The sequence below is a fragment of the Mytilus edulis genome, chromosome 3, assembly GCF_963676685.1.
Source record: "Mytilus edulis chromosome 3, xbMytEdul2.2, whole genome shotgun sequence".
Taxonomy (NCBI): Eukaryota; Metazoa; Mollusca; class Bivalvia; order Mytilida; family Mytilidae; genus Mytilus; species Mytilus edulis.
In genome coordinates this window covers 2,972,907-2,999,792 of record NC_092346.1, presented here as the reverse complement: position 1 = coordinate 2,999,792, position 26,886 = coordinate 2,972,907, and the positions used below count along the sequence as shown (strand labels likewise).

Sequence of the window (26,886 nt, the reverse complement as noted above, 5' to 3'; positions counted from 1 at the left end):
CTGTACACAAGTTAACTAATAGCAGTCCTTACCTTATATAGGTTAACTTGGGGACATTTTTTTATTTTTGAATTCAATTATTTGGCAATCGTTGTACGATCTTGTACGTCTTTTGTCGTTTTCCGTATATCGTCATTGGTGGGGTTCGTGTTGTTTATTCTTTAGTTTTCTATGTTGTGTAATGTGTACTATTGTTTGTCTGTTTGTCTTTTTCATTTTTAGTCATGGCGTTGTCAGTTTATTTTCGAATTATGAGTTTGACTGTCCCTCTGGTATCTTTCGTCCCTCTTTTAGTAGACTTGTAAGTTATTTTTATCCCTAGTAGACCAAACCTCATGTCTGCTTTTTTAGGACTGCTGCAGACCAGTCCTGAGAACAAGATTGATAGAGCAGATCAGTTCCCAGGACAGGACAGCTAAACCAGACCAGACCTGCGGACACATAGTATGACCAGACCAGGCCCGTGAACAGGTCTGCTTTACCAGACCAGACCTATGGACAGGTTTGTTTTACCAGACCTGGGTCAGGATCCCTAATAGACCTTGAGATGAGGAACTCAGATGACGTAATTAAAAAAAAATACTAGTCCACCATACAATTGGGGATGCTGTGATTTTAAAAATGGACATAAATGAACAATAAGAACTTATTTATAGAGCTGATGTGATGAGAAAAGAAATATGTAGATTTGACCTCAAATAAATTACATGTATTAGAAAGGACAATTTTTTTATTGAATTTTATGATCAGAATTTTGGGATTAATTCATGAGGAGAGTGACATTTTTCACCATCTTCCGGATTCCAGCAATTTGCGAAAAAAAGTAATCTCACTTGCCACCCCGAAAATGTAACCAGACATGTATAAATGTATCAGCTTCGATTTGAGCCATCATACATGTTCAAGTAAACGATATGGACTGAGCAACGGAGGAAAACGTTACCATTACCGCCTATGAAGAATTAATTGTAAATGTTAACTCACCTGTGGACAGGTTTGCTTGATCGGACCAGACCAGACCTGTGGGCAGGCCTGCTTCACCGGCCACAGCAGTCATAAAACCTGTCCTAAGTTAACTTTAACCAGTCATACAGTCTGCTTATTAAGTCAACTATCTGTACAGGTTAGGACCGCACCCATCTGTACTTTGCATTCAAAATTATGCACATATTACAAAGTTACCAAAGTAAAAGAGTGTGACAAAACCAAGGAAATAGTATTGATGAAGATATTATACAGGCGAAGGTCAACATGCTTTAAGAAAAATGCCTTAAAGCCTCACGGTGACCTATTGTTGTTAATGTCTGTATCATTTAGATACTTGTGAAAACTTGTTTCATTCGCAATCACACCACATCTTTTTATATTTAGATCACATTCTTAAACATTGTTCAATAATGTCTAGAATAAGATAACCAATTGACAGACTATTTGAAAGGGTTCACAAAACGAGGCAACAGATACCAAAAGACATTCAAACTCACAAGTCGAAAATTAACCGACCACGCCATAGGTAAAAAGGAAAAAAACACAGGCAACTATACAAATAGCAACAAACGAAACACAACATAAAAAGCTAAGTTTATGTTAAAACAAACCAAACCGTTATGTTGGCTTATCTCAGGTGCTCCTGTAATGACGACAGTTGGAAAGTTATATTAATTGCAAATGTGAATACTTTGTTTTGTAAGACCTGATTCAAGAATAATATTGAGTACTTAAAACGTCTGGTCTTACCTTATACTCCTAATATCGAATCTACAAATTGTGGCTTTGGTCTGTTGAATTTTTATCAGTTGAAATAAAACTGAGGCAACATCTAATGCTTCTTACTTTCTTAAATTATGCTATTTGTAAGACTCTTTTGGACCTTTGTGAGAAAGTGTTGTAAGTATCGTGCTACTTATAAAACCATGAATGAAACAGTTTTGTTTCAATAGTTCCTAATGAATGCAAATAAAAAAAAGCGCCTCGATTTGTTGTTATAATGAAAATCAATCCTAATGATACAATGCATATTGCAAAATAAAACACACTTTGGAATACAATTGTTATATGCTCAAGATATATATAAATAATACTTGCATACAAATCACTGAATCATTAGTTAAATCCCTCAAGACTTATCACAAGCTTTAACGATGAAACACTACGATATATCTTACACTTCCAAAGCTTTACTAGGTTTTTTTTAGAGTGTTGGGAGGCAGAAGAACAATTACTTCAATACAAAATGGAGCGTTTGAAAACCTACCGGGATTACAATCTCTGTATGTATACAATTTAAAATAAGTTATGCGACGGCAGATAAAAAAGGACATCTAAAGTCATTCGCTGGCAGAGTTTGCTTACTCAAACATGACTTATGAATGAACATCAAGCAACATGTGTTCACTAAAGTCTGAAATATAGTAATACACGCGTGATGATGAAATGCATATATTTCAGATTTAAATGTTTCAAGATAAATAACATCTTTTTATGCCCCATTTATGGGCATTATGTTTTCTGGTCTGTGCGTCCGTTCGTCCGTTCGTTCGTTCGTTCGTTCGTTCGTTCGTCCGTCTGTCCCGCTTCAGGTTAAAGTTTTTGGTCGAGGTAGTTTTTGATGAAGTTGAAGTCTAATCAACTTGAAACTTAGTACATATGTTCTGTATGATATGATCTTTCTAATTTTAATTCCAAATTAGAGATGTAACCCCATTTTCACGGTCCACTGAACATAGAAAATTATAGTGCGGATGGGGCATCCGTGTACTGGGGACACATTCTTGTTTAAAATTGCAATGACCTCAAAGATTAATATAGCTGAATTTTTATGAAAAATATATATATAAAAAGAAGATGTGGTATGATTGCCAATGTGACAAAAATGACACAGAAATGAACAACTATAGGTCAGAGTACGGCATTCAACAATGAACAAAGCCCATACCGCATAGTCAGCTATAAAAGGCCCCGAAATGACAATGTAAAACAATTCAAACGAGAAAACTAACGGCCTCATTTATATAAGAAAATGAACGAAACACAAATATGTAACACATGTGTATTCCAAAAGAATGACAGATATTTGGATACAAACAAGAAACACATCTTGACATGCATATAGTGTTTTTATGTTTTCCATTTAGCATGTTTAAAGGAAAGAAAAAATACTTTAAAAGCATGTACACAATTTCATTAAGATAGCAAGAAAAGTATATGGGTAAACACCTTTGGCACAAAACCAATTACATGCGCACACACAAAAACACACAATATCTTAGATGCAGAGGTTCTTATCTGGCGGAAAATTGAAAAAAAAATACATAAGATGTTACAATATAGTTGGACTAAATTTGCGACGAAGAATATAATCATATAAAACGTCTACGTGTTAGTCAATGATATTTTTTACGATGGCACTCAACGATACTCTACACTGACTGATGTTAGGTTTTATCGTCCAGCTATCTTGGTAGCTATGCGGACAAGAATAACATTCTTACAGTGTTGGATCTGCTGTTCTCTTCTTTTTCATCTTGCTCCTACCTGTTGTCTGGTGTTGATACGGAGTGTCCGTTTTGTGCTAGTAAGACAATGACAGTGTGGATGGCCTCTGGGTCTTAGTTGACAATCTTAAGGTCTCATTAAGATCATTCATCGTGGTATTTATGTATGTTATTTTATTAAAATCAAAATATATTGTTTCTTTTCAGAGTGTTATCTGGCCAAAACATTACTACAATACACACAAGAGCATTCACAAACCTTCCAGCGCTCATTTCTATGTATGTATACAGATTTAAAAATATTTTATTCAAAAGCAGAGAAACACATCTTCAATCAATCAGGGAAAGGGTATGTTACTAATTTCGTATCGTATGATGGAGCATCGACGCACAATCTTTGCATTCCAAATTGCTGTACTTAAACACACATTATGGGATACATTATTTAGCTTAAAAACCTATTTGCAGATGATAATGCAAGAGAAATGACAATGTTGTCATTAACTCCCAATGGTATATTTAGTACAATAACTAGCAACTTATGTAAGAAGTATTAACTTTGAAAGCATGGAGAAAAGTTCAATAATTTAAAGGTAAGGTTATATTCTGTTTCTTTAACAGGAGTACTGCTAGGTACACAGGCTCATGTGAATTTCACATGAATCCCTCATGAATTTCACGTGAAAACTTTCATGTGAGATTCACCTCAAACGAGCTTATACATGAAATTCAAGTGAACATTTGCATGTGAAATTCACGTGAATTCTCACATGAAAAATTTCACATGAATTTTATGTGAACTTTTCCAAAAACATATTGTTTTTTTTCATGATTTTACTTAAATCTAAAATTTTAAATGTTGTTTGAGTTACTTTATTTTAAAAATTCATGTGAATTTCACGTGAACAAAATTCATATAAATTTCACGTGAACAAAATTCATATAAATTTCACGTGAACAAAATTCATATAAATTTCACGTGAACAAAATTCATGTGAATTTCTTGTAAATTTCACGTGAATTTTACCTGAGATTCATGTGAAACTCACATAAAGTGATTTCACGTGAGTTTCTCGTATAAGCTCGTTTGAGGTGAAATTCACGAGAATTTCATGTGAATAAACTCATCATAGATACCAGGACTAAATTTTGAATATACGCCAAACGCGCGTTTCGTCTACACAAGACTCATCAGTGACGCTTCAATCCAAAAAAGTTTAAAAGGCCAAATAAAGTACGAAGTTGAAGAGCATTGAGGACCAAAATTCCTAAACGTTTTGCCAAATCCAGCTAAGGTAATCTTCAGATGATATTCACATGAAGTGAAATTCACGTGAAATGATGTAAATGAAATTTACCTGTGTAGTCGGTATTGCATTCTAGTTTATTTGTGCTGACGTTGGGTCCTATATCTATTTAAAAGTTTTGCTTGTGTTCATTTTAGTCGTGACAATTTTTTAAATAGGTGTATTTTATATAAATAATAGAACTCAGCTGAAGAACAATCAGTTTGCACTCGTCGTCAATCGTTCCTATGTGAAGGTGAATCAAGAGCAATGCTTCGGACGCTTTTACAAACCTTAGTTTAAATGTTAATATAAAGTGTTAATCATAAAAAAACAGACTTCATCAACAGGGTTGGTATCCCGCTAACATGTTTAACCCCGCCACACTATTTATGTATTTGACTGTCAGAAACCTGTAATTCAGTGGTGGTCGTTTGTTCATGTAAAAAAAGAACTAAATTACAGAAATCGCTCACATTTTACAATAGTTTAGTTTCAGATCAGTTCATTTGAAAAATAATAATAAAAACATAGGTCACCGTTGAGTTAAAAAAGTTATTTCAATTTTTATGCTAAAAAATGGCATTTTTTCACCAAAGGGAGATAATTTGAGGCTTTTTCATTGATATTAACATTTTACAAGTCATCTGGGGCTAAAACAAATTTGTTTTTGGTTGATTTTTGTACCATATCGTACAGTAACAGCTAAAAGTGTAACAAATAAAATTTGTAATGAAAAAAGCTAATGTTTCAATTTTTGCTGATTTTTTTGTACCTTCGAGCCTCCTTAAGCGTTTTTACCTTGGGGTAAAGTTAGTCGATAAAGACTTGATCAGAGCAAAATGACCGTTTCGGACTTACATCGTGCTATTTATGGTAATTTTGACTATGAAATAAAAGCTTAAATCTTATTATTCAGATTAATTATTTCGAAGACAATACATACATGTATACTCAGATGAAATAACTTGGGATATTTTGAGCAAACACTGGTTAAACAAGTTATACGTTATTCCACAGATCTAAAATGTATATATAATGCCCTTTACTGTTTGTCAAATTTAAAAAAAAAACACAGTAAACAAAAGAAGAAATTTTGAAAAGTAGACTTGCTTTAAAACTCAGATATTAAATCTGAAGACCATCACCATAATTTAAATCGTACATCAATGGTACAATAACATCAATTGGTAACAAAGGTTATATATCTATATTGAGCTATTTTCTTTAAGAACGATAGGTCATTTAATCAAAGAGTCAACCCGGACGATACCATGTTTCAATGACATACGCTCCAAGGCATAACATAATTATCTGAGTGTGTGAGGTTATTAGTTTCCTTAATAAAATTGAAAACTATAATTTACTTCAAAATTGTGTTCGTCTGAAAGTTTTTTTGTTGCAGATTTGGGCTTTACTTTTATAAAGTTGAAAATATGTTGAGTGTACAAAAATCGGCATTGCCCGCATTTCAATTTTAGAAAAACATAATGTAAAGTTTTGTTCATTTATATACATACAAATATGTGCAGTTTTTAGGTTTAGAGGGGTCGACAAAATATTGTCATTATATACCAAAAGGGAACTGAATAATTTAACGTTATATAAAACTAATACAGGACTATAATGTTGAATACAAATACACTGTTCAAGACCCTTTTGTTTTTAACATAAATCATATTACCAATAATTTACAAGGCTACGAGTACATTCGAAACATATAACAGAAGTATATGTCAAATATCGTTTTCGGTTGTAGTTATTTTTTTTTTTATCTAAATCCCTTCTCTATCAGGTGTAACTAAAAAATCTTTGAAGGCGTTATGTATCTATTTTTTATTATCGTATACTTTTTTTTCAAATTCAATATCACTATTAATTTTGGTAAAGAAGTTGAAACATTAAATTTAATTTACAATAAGATTAATGTAGTTAGAAAACCAGGACGAGTTCAAACAGAAAGAAATTGAAAGCAGAGAAAAAATTTCAATTTTGATTTAACAAGAGATTTTCAGATATTAATACAATTCTAAGATCTAGGCTCACAATAAGCCAATTAACATGTACGTTAATGCAGTCACCTACTGTGAGGCCGAGGCTTTGTTCTAATATATATATAACAAAGAACTCTATAGATACAGATACTGTTTTAATACCTTTGTTTCTTTATTGTCATGACAACAATAGTAGCAACATGTTGCCTGAACTAAAAATATGCATTATCTTGTATCACCAGCCAAGTAGTCAGCAGTTCTGTGCTGACATGAGTTAGTATTAACATGATCATATTTATAAATTAACTATTAACAAAACTTTGGAATTTATACAAAATTTAATCCTGGAATCTGTGATGAGTTTATTGTAAACTAACTTAGTCCTGTTGTTTATTCTGATCTATATCAAACCGCTTGAGATGAGTATTATTTTTTATACATTTACGGTTATAAAGATATCCGGTTAAATTATTAAATCTTTAGCTCACCTGGCCCAAAGGGCCTTGTGAACTTTTCTCATCACTTGGCGTCCGTCGTCGTTGATGGGTTAATTTTTCTGTCTTGGAATTGGTAATTTTATAGAAATTTTACAGGTTTTGGTTATTATCTTGAATATTTTAATCGATAGAGATAAACTGTGAATAAAAAAATTGTTCAGAAAAGTCAGATCTACAAATAAATCATCGTGACCAAAATGGACAATTGACCCCATAAAGAGTTATTGCCCTTTTAAGTCTACTTTTATCATGTTTATCAACTTTCGTTTTACAAAAATCTTCTCCTCTGAAACTTATTCAATAAATTTAACCAAACTTTGCCGAAATCTTTCTTTGTAAATCTAGTTTTAAAAATGTATCCGATGACCCCGCTCATCAACCGAGGTGGTCTCAATCATCATTAAGGTATCTAGTTACAAAATGTGTCAGATAATTATGTTTACAAAACAACAGGACTGACATCCCTAAAAAGTAGAACATAGGGGTAGTAAACATGTTTTGTCTATAACTCTTTTAACATTATAAATAGAGAAAATCTTAGAACAAACATGTTCGGAATAATGAACTCTACCAATTGTCAATTAATATGTCAAAACTGTTAAATACTTATAGGAGGTATTGCCCATAAATGAAACATTTTACGATATTTTTTTCATTTTTGCCTTTATCATGAAAACAATGAAATATAGAGAGAAACATTTGTTTTCTGTTATGCCTCATTATGATAAATAAATAAACACCCTAAATAACAAAAAATATCAGCAAGGAAAGATCTATTAATAAGCCAAATAAACTAAAAATACTAAAAGATCAGTAATACATGAACATTAAAATAGAGATTGTTGTCATAGTCTATTCTCGTCCACAATTTTGGAGAGTGTGCTCTGTTTGATATTTTCATAGACCAAGGTGAGCGATAAAGCACTTGAGAGCCCTTAATTAAATCGTTTAACATGTTTATGTAACAGTTAAAAAAAACAAAGAAATCATTATTAAACAATTGTTTTATCGATAATGCTATTGCTAGTTTTTGAACGGAATAGTGAATTTTGTAAATGACATCAAAGAAGTTTTACATTATAAAATATCGGTTGGTAATTTGTCCATTGATATAAAGAGAATATGCAATCATGTATGGTATGTTTGTCTTAATAATTTGAATTCTTAAATTCTGAATTTAATCGTAGCGTGATATGTTTGGCTGGAAATTTACTTTGAAGGGTTTGTAAGTTTTTCATGCAAAGACCTATAGTTTTATACCGGTTTTCTAGTTAATACTGGTGGCCATGATCTACAAAAAGTGTTATAAAGTGGCGTTATAATTTTTCTTTGTCACATACGCAACTGTTTCCATTATTTGATCGACTTATTTGTGAAATTGTAACATGATGTATATGATGATAAAGCTCTTTCGTAAGATTCAACATGCACGTTCTTCACTTGTTTTGGACGTACATATACAACGGTACATGGAATGTCCTATGTCCTTCTGGTGATACTGATGTTATGTTTAAATTTTTAGACGGTGGCTATACTGTGGGGCACAATCTAAACTGGATTACTGCTTTTTATTTATTCAAATGAAAGATTAATCTTTAAAAAAATCAATGGACATGAAAGTTAAAAACTTATAATGATTGAAACAATGAAAACTGCAACAATTGTTCCTATATAAAACAAACATAGTGCTAAATGCATGATTTTTTTTATTAGTTTTTAGTGGCTTTGAACTAGCTGTAAGTAACTGCGAGTAACCTCAGATCTGTTGTTGTTGGGATGTAAAGGTACCTTTCCGTGTCCAATTGTATATGTAGTATTTGCATTGATATCAATCTGATAAGTTAAGCCTTTTTCGTTCCGATGTTGTACTGTTAAACAACAGTCCTAGGTTAGGAGAGGGTTGGGTTCCCACTAACATGTTTGACCCCGCCACAATCTGAGTGTATGTGCCTGTTCCAAGTCAGGAGCTTGTAATTCATTGGTTGTCGTTTGTTTATGTGTAACATATTTGTTTTTCGTTCATTATTTGTACATAAATTAGGCTGTTATTTTTCTTGTTTGAATTGCTTTACATTTACATTGTCATTTCGGGGTCTTTTATATCTGACGATGCGGTATGGGCTTTACTCATTGTTGATTGCCTTACGGTGACCTTTAGTTGTTTATTTCTGTGTCATTTTGTATCCTATGGAAAGGTGTCTCATTGCCAATCATACAACATCTTCTTTTTTTTATGTAAACATGAAACATGAAGTTGAAGCAACAAAATTTACTTTAGCCTTTCAATTAATTGTGCAGTCAAGAAAGAATGCTTAACATTCAACGGGGCTCGCGGGTGTAAATATGTTTTTTGTTTTGAACATAGGATTTCGTTATTTTTTTCTATTAATGAACTTTATCATATACTTAATAGAAAAATAAAATTAAAAAAATGGTGTCACTGTTCATTTAAGCTCACAATCTGCCTTCGAAAGAAGCATGCATTTTTGTTAAGGTACTTTTTTTCTATTGAACTAATAGGCGAAATTAAGGTGATATCAAATCAAAAAAGACTTAATTACAAAAATCGCTTATTTTTTTTAGTTTAAGTACAACTTAAAAAAAAAAAAAAAAGAATATAGGTCAACGATGAGTTGAAACAGATATTTCAATTTCAATGCAAAACAATGGCGCTTTTGCTCCAAAGAGAGATAATTTGTAGCCCTTTTTAATAATATAAACATTTAAAAAGTCACCTGGGACCAAAACAATTCGATTTTCCTTTGTTGATTTACGAACCACATCATAAAGAAAAGAAACAACTACATGTAATAGTGTCAAAAACAAACATTTTGAACATTTTTGCTGAAATTTTTGTACCCACGAGCCTACTTAACTGTGAAAACATGTAAAGGAATTATATTTGAAATGTAGGCACAAAAAAAAAATAAGCTGAAAAACCTACAAAACGGTGACGATCAACAAGTTTTAAAATGAAAAGGACACTATAATGAATCCAATGAAATAAGAAAAATATATTTTTTTTTATTTCAGACATTTAGAGGGCAATCAAATAAATGTATTACAACGAGGAACGTTTGAAGACCTACCAGTGCTCAATATCATGTATGTATATTGTTAAGCTATATTTCTTTCATATTGATTGAATTTTGATCAACGTCCTGAGGTAAATCTTTCTTGCATGTCAGGAGGAAGTATAATCGTACACTGCTAGAATCATTCAAACGCAGTGTATTTCACGCAAATGAAGGAAAAAATACCTGATAGCATCAAAATATAAAATCACAAAAATACCTATATCCGATGAAAATTCCAAAAGGAAAGTCTTTAAGGTTAGCCGTTACACCTGCGGCTTACAAAGGTATAAGCTAGATTTGCAAACTGCTTCAATAAAACAAACAAACAAAAAATACCACAAAACTATGAACATGACGAATGCCGAGGAAAATTCACAATGGAAAATCAAAATTTCAAATACCTCAAACGAATTGATGACAAGCGTCATATTCTGGAATCGATACAGCCATTCTCTTATCAGTAGCATCAAATTCCATTATATTGACCACGTTATGTGAACCAAAAAAAATAAAAGACAGGTTAACATGTGTTATAATCTTAATAACTATAAAAACAAACAAATATGTCATAAAGAAGCACTCATAGGCATATAGACAAAACATATTATCAAAAATTAAAGAAAACCATAGCAAAATAAGACAATGGCAGGATGTTTAAGTACAAAAACAAGTCATAAATTTGTCGAAGAAACAGAAAGGCATCTACATGTAGGTAAAGGAGATTAGCAAAAAATGAGATAAGAATACAAAATCATCATTGATACCAGCCTTAAAATCAAATACGCCATAGGCGCGTTAAAGTTCAGGCCACAGTCATCAGTGCCACCAGAATCAATACAGTTGGCAGACTAAACTAAATCCGTGGTAGACGATGAATGTAATAGAAAATGCAATTACCGGTATAACCAAATTGGTTGATTCTGTTGTGGTGGCGAGAGCATTTATTACAAAAGATCTCAGCTTGTTTGTTTACCGAAACATCGCATTTATTTTATATCTGTCATTTTAAAAAGTGTGCTAAAATTGCATTGTTTGGCTATCTTAAGATGATGCATGCATATAACATGTATAATATAAGCACACGCATTGGTTAATCGTTTGAAAGAAATGTCTTCATTAACCTCACTTAAGACTAATCTCGACGAACAAAAACACTATAATAATACAATTAAAATTTACAATAAAGTGATAATACTCGACGTAACCAACCGATAATACTTGAAACCTTAAGCGTTATAAGTGAACACATTTGACTAATCCAACTGATCTGAAGGATTGATCTATCTGATTGATTGATATCCACTATATCAAATGTTGATCTCTTACAAATTACAGAATCGAAGTTTTGTGTTTTTATATTAAAATGGCGCCACGATAAATTCTAATCGTTCAATTACAGGAGCCCGACAATTGTTTTTCAATCATTTATTGATATTTTAATAAAATGAAATACGCAGATAAAATTAAAGGTTATTGTATTTAGGAATTGTGATTGTCGTAGATACCTAGATATTATTGTTTATTAAAAGCGCTGTCTATTTTAATTGCTAAAAGCTGCATTTCATTTTTCTAAAATTTTCTAATAAAATCAAACAATCAATTGTTGCCTATTTCAGTTTATACTTTTTCAAGAAATAAAAACAAATTAACACAAATTAACACATTTTTAACAAACTATATTTAAGACAGAGAATGATTTATTGAGCTTTAAGGTCTTCTTTTTAGCAGCATATGCAATTTGCATTGTTTTCGTTACCAGTAACATTTTATTTGGCAAATATGTTAAATAATTAAAACTAACCTCCTGATATGTGTTCATAAAAGGCACGAATACACTAGGGACAATGCTGGTTTATATTTATTTCCCCGAGGGTATCACTAGCCCAGTAGTCAGCACCTTTTAGTGCTGACGTGAATTATCATTGATATGGTTACAATTATTAATTAACTGTTTACAAAATTTTTGAATTTTTTGAATTACTAAGGCTTTTCTACCTCAGACATCGATTACCTTAGCTGTATTTGGAAAAATTTTAGGAATTTTGGTCCTGAATGCTCTTCAACTTCGTACTTTATTTGGCCTTTTTAACTATTTTGGATTCGAGCGTCACTGATGAGTCTTTTATAGACAAAACGCGAGTCCGTATATACAATATTTAGTTCTGGTATCTATGATGAGTGTTTCTTTACTTTAATGACTTATGCATACGCGCCCTATAATATGCAGATACATATCCATTTGTTTTCTTTTCAGACGTTTGACCAGCAATAAGATAAAAACAATACAAAATGGAGCGTTTAAAAACCTACCAGCACTTTTGCAATTGTATGTATACTAGTGTATTATGTTGTTTCAGTAGAAGAATACAAAAACAAAAGGGTCGTTAATAGATATAAAAAGAAGTGGTATGAGTGCCAATGAGACAACTCTCCATCCTACACAGAATTCACAAAAGTAAACAATTATATTCAAAGAACGGCCTTCAACAGCATGCGAAGGTTATATTTTAATGTTACATATATCTTATGAAGGAGCATGACTCAAATGTTTTTACAGAAGATTGAAGTAATATTAGGGGACTATGAACAGTTTTCATACCAGTGAAATATCTTGTTAGCTATGAAACCATGTACGATCAACTATTTTGTTCCAAAAAATATCTGTACCTGTTTTGTCGTAGAAAACCAGGAAAAGAATTATATAGTTTTTTTCTAAACGACCTCAGATATTGGGCTGATTTCTGGTATGTGAGTTAACCATGATGAGTAACAGATCATGTTTAAGTTTCGTTCTGCTCCGTTAATTTTTACCAAAATTACGGGCTTTGGACTTTGATAAATTGTTGAAAATCACAGTTAGAAAGATTTTTTATACGACCGCAAACAAATTTGCGGTCGTATATTGGTATCACGTCGTCGTCCAAACACGGATGGTTTCCGGATAATAACTGTAGTATAAGTAAATAAAATCAATGAAATGTTAACACTATGTTTATAACCACAAAAGGAAGCTTGGGATTACGTGGGGGTTATGGTCCCTATGTTTTAGAAATTATGGGCCCAAAGGCGCCCATACAAGCATTTATCTAGTGTCAGGAAAATAAGTTGTGTATAAGTATTTCAATTGTTTTGAAATTGTACCACAATGTTTAATACCATAATTAGAAGATTGGGATATATTTTAAAGGTTATGGGGCAAACAGTCTAAGAATAAAGGGCAAACAAGGGGCGTTAAACAAGCATTTTTGAGTTTAAAGACAATTAACTGAATTACCTTTCTTTGTCCAGAATTGTTTTTTAATCACCTAAAACCAATGCTTTATGAAATCTTCTTTGAAAATTGGAGTTATCTTTCTTTATCCAGAATAGTAGTTTAATCAACTTAAATCAATGCTATATACAATATACAATGCAATATTCACTTTTCTACCAACTGACAAATTAAAGCAATCGTTGCCATTCAGTGATAACAAGCACTTTGATTACCATCTAGGGTTATGCCCCTATACAAGTGGAAAGGTTCAAGAATATTTTAGTTTCTGTTCTCCTAACTTAAGTTTGTCTTAACTAAATTTAATGAAATGGTGTATATAATGCTAATTACCTCTAAACTCAGTTTAAGTTAAATTTTTGGCAGCTTCACTTTGACAGTTCTTAAGTTATGTCCATGAATTATCATTGATATGGTTATATTTATAAATTAACTGTTTACAAAATTTAGAATTTTTTGAAATACTAAGGCTTTTTTTACCTCAGGCATAAATTACCTTAGCTGTATTTTGCAAAACTTTTAGGTATTTTGGTTCTCAATGCTCTTCATTTTCGTGCTTTATTTCGCCCTTTTTAACTTTTTTGGATTCGAGCGTCACTGATGAGTCTTTTGTAGGCGAAACGCGTGTCTGGCGTTTATACAAAATTTTGTCCTGGTATCTATGTTGAGTTTATTTATAACATTATATGCTTGGGGGCATCGTTTGTGTCCTTTAGGACACATTCCCCATTAATTTTTTTAGAAGTTACTATTAATTAATATTAATTTTAACCATGACTGTATACAATTTTATATTTTAATATTTTATGATGTACATGTACTGTGAAAGTACTTTAATTCGTGGGTATCAATTTTCGTGATTTGAGCAATTTTTACATGTTTGTGGGTTTTTAAATTCGTGGATTTTTTTTTTTTTTTAAATAAATAATTGAAAATTTACAGCCTTTAGAAACGAAGGTTACAAACAATCTGGATTCAAGGAAATTGCAAAGTAAACATTGACCCGTGTAAATCGTAGTGATAACACTAATTAACCCATTATAAAGTGATCAACATATTAAAGACCATCAAAGGTGTTAATTAGGTCATAAATATGTTACCTAAAGAAAACAGTAACATAAGCAAATGTTATAAACGTATCTTGAATTGTCAAATAATTCTTATCAAAATCAAGCCCAGCATGAAATCATTATTTCCAATATGTACGAGAACTATGAGGATATAAAATGAACACTTTATCATACTAGCATATCAATACCGGAAATCTGAATTTCAAAAGTATTTTTTATGAGAATTAAAAGATCAAAAGTTGTACAGTTTAGGTTATACAAGATTAAATTGGTAAATTCCTGCATGCAGTTGTAGTTCTGTAATTGCTATTAAAGTATTCTCAGATATGGCGTTATTCAATATATTCTCTAGATCATATCAATAGTCAAACCTTGTCTTGATTTGGACAATGGTTGTTTTATTTCGTTGGACCCTTAAATTCGTGGATAAAGTCATCCACGAAAACCAAGAAAATTGGTACCCCACGAATAAAAGTATTTTTACAGTATTTAAATTAGAAGTTATTGTTGAAAACTCCATTAGAAATTTGAATTGAGATCATATTTGGAATAAGGGAAAGGGGGATATCAAAAAAAGGGCGGAAGGGGTTTGATTCAATTTTTCTCATTTCAGACTTCAGAAAATAAAAAGAAAATTTCTTCAAATTTTTTTTTTGAGAGGATTAATATTCAATAGCATAGTGAATTGCTTAAAAGCAAAACAAATAATTTTTAGTTCATTAGACCACATTCATTCTGTGTCAGAAACCTATGCTGTGTCAACTATTTAGTCACAATTCCAAATTCAGAGCTGTATCCAGCTTGAATGTTGTGTCCATACTTGCCCCAACCGTTCCGGGTTCAACCTCTGCGGTCGTATAAAGCTGCACCCTGCGGAGCATCTGGTTTTCTAAACGCTTTCAGATATTGGGCTGAATTTTGGTATATGAGTTACCAATGATATGTTACAGATCAAGTTTGAGTTTTGTTCCGCTCGGCTAATTTTTGCTGTACTCGGGCTTTGGTCTTTGATAAGTTTTTAAAGAATCACAGTTAAACAGATTTTTTTCTAAATGCTTTTAGATATTGGGCTGATTTTTTGGTATGTGAGCTAACCATGATGGGTTACAGATCAAGTTTAAGTTAACTTTCGCTCCGCTAATTTTTGCCAAAATTAAGGGTTTATAACTTTGAAAACTGTTGTAAAACACAGTTATCCGGACTTTTTTTTTCTATACGCCTCAAGATTTGGAGCTGATTTTTGATATGTGAGACTACCATCATGTTTGTGTCCACAATTGCTATTGAAATTGCAGATTTTGCAACGTTTTCAGACGGGGCCATTCGTGCCGCTTTGACACATCTAGTTTAAATACTAGTTGCTTTTTTTACGAAATAGCTAGAAAACACGGGTAGTGCTTTTATATGGCATATACATTTGTTTATTATCCAAGGAAGTTTTATTTTTAAAGGATTGCTAATAAGCTGTTATTCTCTTCTTTTGTGAATATTCGTTTGAAATTGATATGTGTTTTACAAAATATATACACAGCAAAATCGGATACTTTTTAACAGATCATTCAGTTGAAGCTAATTTTCATTTACTAAGTGTTCTTGTCATACTTTGAATAGTACATTTTTGGTTGACAGCAACACAAAGAGACGAATAACATTATATAAATAATAACAGAAGAATAAAACTATCGCTGTATAAACAGTCAAATCTATAATCACAATTGATAACAACTACAATACATATATGTACATAAACAGGTAGACAAACCTGTGCAATAAACTATATAGACATACCTGTGCAATAAACTATATAGACATACCTGTACAAAGTCTTTTTTTTATCCTTTCAAATCAAACATTAAATTCATTAAATTGCTTGCAAATTTTAATAGTCTGCCAATCTTGTATTCATAAGGGTTTTTTGCTTCATCGCATGTTTTGATATTTTGAGTGGTTGTAGTTTTTTATTTTTTTTTTGTCAGACATATAGTTTACTTTATATATGGTGTTAAAGATAATAGTTAAGGTAGATACATGATATACCGCCATCTCGGATTGCACTATTGCAGTGCATTATCAGTCTAGTTAGTTGCCCAAATATACAAACTTGTAGACCGGCGTGCAGTTTTATTGATCTATAATATGTCATTATGTTATATTTCTATTATGAATTAGGGGAAAAAACGTTGAACCACAAACGTCAAAACTATTCAATCACACTGTGGAAACAACCATTTGTGGATTCTCATACATTTTATAGAACTTTTGGACTATTTTAAATCTCGGACTATTTCTAAAATTAATTCTTACATACTTTTGATGTTTTAACCCTGTATGCTAACATTGCCAATGTGAACATTTAAAATTGTTTGTATACGCATTGAACGACAAAAATATGTGACGTATAAATTTTCTGACTTCAGACACAGCAATGCATGTGTTTTTAATTTGATAGATGATTTTGTGTTCTGTTACATTGTGTCTTTCAAAATTGTAACACGATGATGACTGCTCTACCCATATTTTGACTTTTTTATTTATTATGTCTTTTTAGTTCACGCATCATTGTAAATATCACGGAATATGACGACACTGTCGTACAAAGTGAGAGGTTAAGCGCTATAAATCAGGTTTAATCAACCATTTTCTACATTTGAAAAATGCCTGTACCAAGTCAGGAATATGACAGTTGCTGTCCATTCGCTTTTTTAGTGTATTGTCATTAAAATTTTGCCATATTTAGGGACTTTCCGATTTGATTTTCGGAGGTCAGTATATTTGTGATTTTACTTTTCATTGGCTAACATGTTGGGGTTCTTTTATGTGAGGAAATCAAGCTGATGTATTGCATTATGCAAAATATCCAAACAAATACAAAACATTGTTGTTTTAGTATCATTTTGTTTCAACTAAGCCATTTAAGGGGAGATAACTGTTTTAGAGGAAAAAATATACTGGACTGATAGGGATTTTCTTTAATTTTTACTTGTAGTAAGAAAATAAGTTCGGTGACACCATTTTTTCTTTATATTTTCTTAAAACAATGGGAACAAACTGTGCCCCTCTACTTGCCGACTTGTTTCTTTATTATTATGAGGCTGACTTCATGCAGGAACTTTTTAGGAAGAAAGATAAGAAGTTAGCACTATCCTTTAACTTTACTTTTCGCTACATAGATGATGTTCTTTCACTAAATAATTCAAAATTTGGTGACTATGTGGAACGCATCTATCCAATCGAGCTAGAGATAAAGGATACTACAGATACAGTTAAGTCGGCCTCATATCTTGACTTACATCTAGACATTGACAATGAGGATCGGTTGAAAACAAAACTTTACGACAAAAGAGATGATTTCAGCTTTCCAATTGTGAACTTTCCATTTCTAAGTAGCAACATTCCAGCAGCACCAGCATACGGGGTATATATCTCCCAATTGATACGATATTCCCGTGCTTGCATTTCCTATCATGATTGTCTTGATAGAGGGTTGCTGCTTACAAGAAAGCTATAAAACCAAGAGTTCCAAATGGTGAAGTTGAAATCATCCCTTCGTAAATTTTACGGACGCCATCACGAGTTGGTTGACCGTTATTGAATAACCGTATCACAAATGATCTCGGATATGTTCCTTACGTCGTAACTACAATCCCCTTCCCTTTCCTGAATGTGACCTACCGAATTAGACTATTTACCGGATTTGTTATCACATAAGCAACACGACGGGTGCCGCATGTGGATCAGGATCTGCTTACCCTTCCGGAGCACCTGAGATCACCCCTAGTGTTTTGGTGGGGTTCGTGTTGTTTATTTTTTAGTTTTCTATGTTGAGTCGTGTGTGCTGTTATTTGTTTGTCTTTTTTTAGCCATGGCGTTGTCAGTTTGTTTTAGATTTATGAGTTTGACTGTCCCTTTGGTATCTTTCGTCCCTCTTTTATAAAAACTATCTTTTCATAATTTATTTCAAAATTATATCTCATAGATTTCTTTTTATGCACATGAATATGTTTTTTCATTATCATTCTAAGCAAATCTAGGCAATTTCCAATGACTCATAGCTTGAAAAATGGCACGATGACCGCTCCGTTTTATTGTATTTTTGAAAACGGAATAGTGAAATCTTCATTTTGGCAAAGTATAAGAACATTCTATCTTGGGAAACTTATACCTATGATCTACCTTTAAAATAAAATCAGCTCACAACTCTCTTAATCATATATTTCATATCCAAAAACTATGCTTTTCAGATTAATGACATGTTTTTCAATGTTTTCTTTCTCAAGAATTTGTAGTACTTTTTTCCAGAATAATTCAAAATATGAACATATGAGGAAATATTTTTCATAATTCTCTACTGTGTTACAGTGTAAGCAAATATCTGTTTATATTATATTCCATTGTTTCAATAATTTATTACAGGGAAGTAAATAAGGAAGTGTCCATCTAAATATCTAAAATATCTATTATCATCTAAAAATGTAAAGATAAGTTTCAATGTTACATATGCTGGATTGGTAATTTTTTAGTGTCAAATATGATTTCCATTTCAAAAAGCCAAAAGGTGTTTATATTCCTTTGGTTATGTAAACAGTTATATATGTTATGATTATGCGGGGTTTGCATAGGTTTTTTGTTTATGATAATAAGATCTCTTTTTTATTTATAATAACTTGGGTATGTTTAGATGGTGAGTTTGAATGATATTGGTCCAGTGTTTTTGAATAGCTTTCTTCAGTTTAGTTAGCTCAGCAACATAGTTTTAATTTTTTTAGTTTACGTAGTATGATGTCTGAGGATAAGTTTTCGTCTCTATCTAATACATCATTTATACCCTGTACACCACCACTACCGATGTGAAATTATAATTTTGAAAATACTTTGAACGACAAAATTATTTTGTATTTTAATTCTATGTGACGTTTACATTCTGACATCAAACAGGCGACTTTACACTAGAGTTGATGTGAATGCAGTCACAGGACTTCAAATATTTCATTCCTTTATGGGTTGATTTAAAATATATATAATTATATAAGTAAACAAATGAATGGGGTTGTTAAATATCATAGACGCTGTTTGTGCTTCTTTATTGAATATTTGTTTGTTTTTGTTCTAATTGAGATTGTAACACAGTGATGATTGATTTACTCTATTATGACAATTTTACCTAGTATGTCTGTTTAGTTCACTCATCGTTGTAAATATAATGTAATCAAGTTGATGCAACTGTCATACAAATGAGAGGTTTAGCGATATAAAACCAGGTTCAATCCGCAATTTTACACATTTAAAAATGCCTGTACCAAGTCAGGAATATTACAGTTGTTAGCCATCCGTTTGATGTGGTTTATCAATTGAATTTGCCATTTGGTTAGGGAAATATCTGAGTTCATTATTTTGTTTGAATTTTTTTTTATATAACTAGAATATTGCTTTGCATCCAGTTTTTAAACAGTAAACATTTATTGTTGATATGAATATATGTATTGCCCCATATTATTTTTTCCTTATTTCTGAAAATAGTGTAGGCTTACGTATTGATATTTTGCTTTTGCTTTTATCTAGGTCTTTATTAACTGCTGATAAAACTCTGTGATTTGTTTTCTTATATTTTTTTTATAATAAATATATTGTCTATATTCATCTTGAATATTAAACACATATTTTCTATCTTATCCAGAAAATGTGTGCAGCATTAGCATTTTCCTCAAACACTAATTGTTGAATTGTTGATATATATAAGTATTACATTTCTTTTCTTGAATAGCAGAATCCGTGTACCGTTATGATTCACATTTAATGTCAAGTAAAAACCCGTCAAAGTTTCATTTATTTGATAAAATCAACAATAAATATAGTTATCTCTATGAAATGTATTTGTTAAATACTCAGGAATTTTCTAAATTCACTGTCGACATCTCCCCAAAAAGTAATTTGATAAAAAATACCGAACTTCGAGAAAAATTTAAAACGGAAAGCCCCTAATAAAATGACAATAGCAAAAGCTCAAACATATCAAACAAAAGGATAGCAACTGTCATATAACGACTAACTACTACTAACTACTATATACATGCATTTTCTTATGCAGAAAATGGTGGATTAACTCTTGTTTTATAGCTATTAAACCTCTCACTTGTACATGTTGTATGGTCGGACGGAACTAACTTTAAAATGAATCAAATATAAACGATAGGAACTGTCCTTTTATATATTTAAATGATTCAATTTTACACTATAAACTCTACACTGACATTTTCGATAAAAGGAACAATTTTTCGTTCCCTTTTGGGTTTTTCTCGTCTTTTTGGAGGGGGGATGTTCTATTTCCACTACCTAATAAAATTATAGCAATTTAGTATACTACCCCTGTCTTTAACTTTGGTCCTATGATTTTGATATTGATTTTGTTATCAGTTAATCAAATTCAAACTTAATATAATTTCTATATAAACATATTTCTTTTCCGTTCGTTATTTTGTATATACATTAGGCCGTTAGTTTTTTTGTTTTGATATTCTTACATTTGTCATTTCGGTGCCTTCGGAGCTGACTGTGAGATATGAGTTTTACTTATTGTTTGAAACCGAACGGTGACCAATTGTTGTTAATTTCTGTGTCATTTGGTGTGTTATGGAGTGTTGGCTCATTAACAATCATACCATATTTTTTTTAATTTTTATATTTAGATACACAGCTATAGAATAGTGCACATGTAGTGGTAATGAATAAAGATTAATTTGAACAATTATAAGCATGAACTAACTTGCGGATACTGTTTATTTGTACTTTTATACAAAGGTACCATTAAAATTTTGGCAGCATTTACACTTTAAACTGTAATCAAGTCTTTACACCACGATTCGTCATCAACGATTGGCACAAAGATTCATCATGCTTTGCCTATCGAATATTTGCACTCAAACTCATAACAATAAATCAGTTTTTGTACCAAAACCGAAAAAAAACTTTCCGGATTGACAGACTAAAATAACAGTGACTGTCAATAAACTTGAGAATGACAAGACTAGAACAATAAATCATATGCAATAACAACAATACAATTCTATTTTTATTTTAGACATTTACAAAACAATCAAATAACTACAATTGAACAAGGAACGTTTGAAGACCTACCAGCGCTTATAGAAATGTATGTACAAAGTTTAACAATATTTCATCCATAATTATAAGTAAACACATTCAGATTTATTCAAAGTAGAGTATTTTTTGCTATGAATGAACAAACCCCTGATAATTTAAAAACAGGTAGTGTAAGAATCAAAACAGCTGGTCGGTAAATCTTGAGACGGGATAGAGCATTTTCATTGAAAACTTCTAATAAAGAGTGTCAAAGACGGATTCCCGGCGCGGCGGTTGGAAGACAGATGTTGTAGATAACCTATGTGTTATTTAAAAAAAAAACAGTCAATCTGTAAAACATTACATATCACTGATAGTTATTGACAACAGTCATGTGCCGACTAATGTAAGGTTAATTCCCACGGGAACAAAACGTTCATCAACATTGTCGTCGACATAAACGGTAACCAGACGAGCATTTACAGTACGATAGAAAATCAAATACTACGAGGATAAAAACGGCGGGATAAACATGAACAGTATGACAATAATGAAAAAGAAGAGATCCACACAATTGTTCTCTTAAACAACTTTTAATAACACTGAACCTATAGTTTATGTAAAATTGATGTATCACACAAGGATCATGATTATTAAGCTGTGTTAGCACGTATTTTATATACATGTTTTATTTAAACAACTTGACTTGTATGTAAAAGGTGCTCGTCAGATTATCTTTACGATGAGGTTGTAACTTAAAAGTTAAATATCAAAAATACATAACTCAAGGGAAAATTAAAAACGGAAGGTCCCTTATCAAATCACAAAATCATAATCTGAAACACATCAAACGAATAAGAACGAAACGAACCTGTTATGTTTTTGACTTGGTACAGACATTTTTCTATGTAGAAGATTGAGGATTAAACTTGGTTTTATAGCTAGCTAAACCTCTCTCTTATATGACAGTCGCATTTAACTGTATCATTTTGACTACAATGTGTGAACAAAACAGACATAATAGGTAAAAATGTCAATAATAGGGGTACGACAATGAATATTGTGTTATTATCCAAGTCATTCTAACGCAAACAAATATGTTAAGAAACATTTACCATGCCAAACTAAAACCATAACTGGATTTATAAGTAGAGAGCCAAGTATGTATAATAAAACACAAACAGGCATATAGACAAAGCGTATTAGCAAACATAATAGACAAGAATGTAAAAATTATATTAGAACAAGAACACAATTACGTGATGTATAAGTACAGAGCCACGTCAAATGGATACCACAAAACAGTAAAACTACTATTCATAAAGACAAATAAAACAATAATATAACACGTTAGTATGTCAATATCTATAATATATATTGCAAGACCATCTTGTATCAGATGTTGCGGATATCTATCAATAAGGTCTTGGTACCTTCAAATGGAATATTTGAGACAAAGGACGAATGTTCTTTGACATATTCCTGTTTCATTAAAAAAAAGCAACGTTTTACAAAGTCTGGGTAATTGAAACATGCTCTAGTATACCTAATAAGCTGGGAAATGTATGTCCCATATGCAAGTGAAGTTGGTATATTGCTACTAAGGTTGGGGAAATTAGTAATTTCAAAAATAAAATCGTCGCATTTGTCATAATTTCTGGTACTTAGATGACCGTGTATGTCAAATTCGAGGTATACTTTTTTTTAAATTGCTTCAATGATATATATTTTAATGCATAACAGTGTTTTTTTAACATATATAAGAAAACCATGCAAATGGCGCTCCGCCCTTACACCAATGGTAACTAATGCAACGATTGGAACTTAGGTTTTTTTCGAGTTCATGTATAGATGCATTTACTAGAATGCATAGATTTCATAGAATTCTCAAATAGAAATACATACTATAATACTTCTGAGTGTTGAAATACTTTAAAGCACAGATAGCATGTTTATACATGTTATAAAGTGTATATCACATAATTTCATTAAACATAATGATATATAGAAAAAAGGGTGTGACCAAACACATCAAATGATAAAAAATAGGACCTTTTCATTAAATCATACTGAAACAGACACTGCAGCCCAAAAGTCGCTTTAATTTATCGAAATTTTAGAAATCCTTTGCATTTTCTGTGGTTCAAATTATGGTAAAGGGATTTTGGTTGCAAATTAATTTTATAGATTTTATTAATCATTGAAATAGTCCCCCCTTTATTTTGTATTTTCGAAATAATTCAGGAAAGTCTAATATTTCCATGAAACCAAGCATTCAAAAATAAAAAAATGCAGATTGTAACATGCAATATAGGTAATTCAAATGGAAAATTTCAAGTGTGTCACAAAAAATAGTAAGCACTAGACTAAAAAAAGGGGGGATCTGCCAAAGACAATTTTTATGGGATATTTTTTTATTCCAAACTCCTTTAGTACACTTGTTCCTATTACTTTAAAGAGTAAAACCCATTTATTTCTCCCTAGTAATCACATGTCATTGCAGCTTGCTTATTACTCAAGTTTAATTCTGGTTACTCAAAAATGTAATCAAATTCAATTTTAAGTTCATCATATTGAAAAAATCTTGTAGTGGCATTCCGAAGTTGTGTCTGAGAGATAAACAAATTTAACATAGGTTGCAACTTTTTACTTGCAGCACGGTTACCATATACATCATTTTGATCATGAGTTTCATGATTTTCTATGGTAACAAGGGACATTATCCAGTAAAAATGCATGTTTTAAAACCTTAAAATTACATGTACATATTTTTTTTAAACTAATATGCGCTTTATCTATTTAATAAAATATAAACATATCTCTAATTGTTTATCTGGTGAGAGAGTTAATAGTGCATTTGAGAATATACTTTTGGTTTTCTTTTGCTGTAGTACTTTCTAAAATTATCCTCGAAAAATGTCTAAATTTACAGATTCTCTTTTAGAATTGATAAATTTAGTTGTCAATCTGTATAAATGTTTTTTTTTTATAGCATGAATATTTTATTTAACAATGTAAACTAAACAATAAAGATGATACAATTACAATTAATGAATCTTACACGCAAGAATAAGATTATTATAAACATACAAAAAGTACAAATATTTAGTTAAATCGACTTGACCTTGCAGCTAAATTGTAACAGCACACAACACTTGTTGCATAAGGTATTATATTTAGGGTAGTATTAAATTGTTTCCATACTATCTGATAAGAATTTACATACATGTAACTATGAAAGTTTTTTTGCTAATAATTTAATTATTAAAAATACTCAGTCAATCTAAGTAATAATTTCTGACAAATTAAAATATTATATTGTTTATCAAATGGCTAGGTACATTCGTCATCTTCTTGTTTGGACTTCTTTTTTTCTGATGAGAAAGCCTTTCTTATGGCTAGACAGTGAGAATACTCTATGTCCTTACAAATCAAACTATCTTCTCATTTGTGTTGCAACTGTGTGTTGGCTTGGTTTTTTTTTTCAAGACACATTGGCGAGATTCACATTGCCGTTATTTTTTTCTTTTCTCCAAAGTATATCCAAGAGTTCCATTTCAATTTATTTTTTTGTTTGAGCTTGCGATTGTTTTACATCAACAGAAAAATTAAAAGCCAGATCAGAGCCTTATTCAAGTATCCGTAATATTATCTAAGTTTTCTTCAAACAAAAATGTTTACCAACAAAGAGGTGTCTCAACAATTAGTCTTCTTTCATGAACTCCAGTTATATTTAGATCACCAACTGTCTGTAAAAACTAATAAGAATAACATTGTTATCCATAAAAAGATTTGAAGTTCCAAAAAAGAAATTAATTATTAACTTTGTTCAAAATGTGTTTCTTTTATTACAACTCTGACAACTGGGCCCAAAATCATAAATCTAAATGCATGATAACATTTAGCATAGACAAAAAAAATTCAATAATATTTTAATACACTAACAAAGTTGTTTTTGCCCCTATGATCTTTTACCCAACTTGAAAACAAAAATTAAAAATTTAAATACATAAGAAGTATTTAACCCCAAGAAGAACTTGAAACATTTTCATCTATTATTGTAATATGAAAAATAATCAATAAGGAATGTCCTTCGATGTGTTCTTCAATGTGTTGTTCATTGAAGCAATGAAAGACTTATGATTCGCAAATATCGGATTCTTGTCAAATGATATTTGTTTGAATTTGGGATTACCTGAGTGTTCTATTTATCTTTTTATTTTTTTTTACAAGACACTCGTAGCCGCACGTTTTACATACAAAGACTTTCAAGCTTTGTCCACAAGATAAGCAACATACTTATCGCGAAGAGATGACATACATTTCACTGCCTTTTAGAATTAAAATATTAACAATATCTCTTCACATAGACAATAACAATCAAAACCAATGATTTAACAAAGACTCGTAAAACCAAAAGACATTTACATCAACAGTTATAAATAATAAATAAGAAACAACACGCACTCCACTAAAAACCGGGAATGAAATAAGATGCTCCGGAAGGGTAAGTATTTCCTGCACCGTATTCCTGCATAGATTGTAAGTGTACTCACTGCTTTTGTATGCCTCAATTTAAGTGCATTTGTAGATATTGAAAAGTTTACTTTCATTTTAAAGTTGTTAAATATTTTTTTCAGAAATTTGAAGGCAAACCAATTGACATTTGTCAGGAATGACACTTTTGCATATATCATCAATTTGCATTTCCTGTAAGTACACATTTCACATTGATTTATGCATAATCATTTCTTCAACTGATTTGTTAACGAAATATTGCACTATGTTTCTTTTATCGAGTTTAATTATGAGAATGATGAAGTACAATTACACATCCAGTGCGTTTGAAAAAAATATTATTTTTATCAGTTTAACTATTACCACTGGTTATAAGAATATTATGAATATGCAAAACTATACATATTATTTTATAACAGATATATTGATTTAATCGAACGAATTTGACTTGTTATATGATATAGTTTAATGTCGGTATAATGCCTGTTTATAATCAGGGGTATGCCTACGAATATGAGTTTACCAAAGTATTCAAGATATCTAATGTTTATCTAAACTTTGGTGATGTTGATAACACAATGTATACGCATCATATTACCCAG

At 31.2% G+C, this 26,886-nt stretch overlaps 2 protein-coding genes across 2 annotated transcripts in view; both read left to right on the top strand.

Annotated features, from left to right (window-relative positions):
• Positions 1 to 21,870, top strand: part of LOC139514172 (leucine-rich repeat-containing protein 15-like) — a 67,200-nt gene extending 45,330 nt beyond the window's left edge. Inside the window, exons 12-16 of the mRNA XM_071302960.1 lie at positions 2,196 to 2,270; positions 3,702 to 3,773; positions 10,305 to 10,376; positions 12,603 to 12,674; positions 21,765 to 21,870. Coding sequence (XP_071159061.1) covers positions 2,196 to 2,270; positions 3,702 to 3,773; positions 10,305 to 10,376; positions 12,603 to 12,674; positions 21,765 to 21,870 — 397 coding nt within the window. The remainder of the gene's footprint in view (positions 1 to 2,195; positions 2,271 to 3,701; positions 3,774 to 10,304; positions 10,377 to 12,602; positions 12,675 to 21,764) is intronic.
• A 4,542-nt stretch (positions 21,871 to 26,412) lies between these two features.
• LOC139515639 (adhesion G protein-coupled receptor B3-like) overlaps positions 26,413 to 26,886 on the top strand; it is a 35,394-nt gene continuing 34,920 nt past the window's right edge. Inside the window, exon 1 of the mRNA XM_071305265.1 lies at positions 26,413 to 26,478. The gene's annotated coding sequence lies outside the window, so the exon portion shown is untranslated. The remainder of the gene's footprint in view (positions 26,479 to 26,886) is intronic.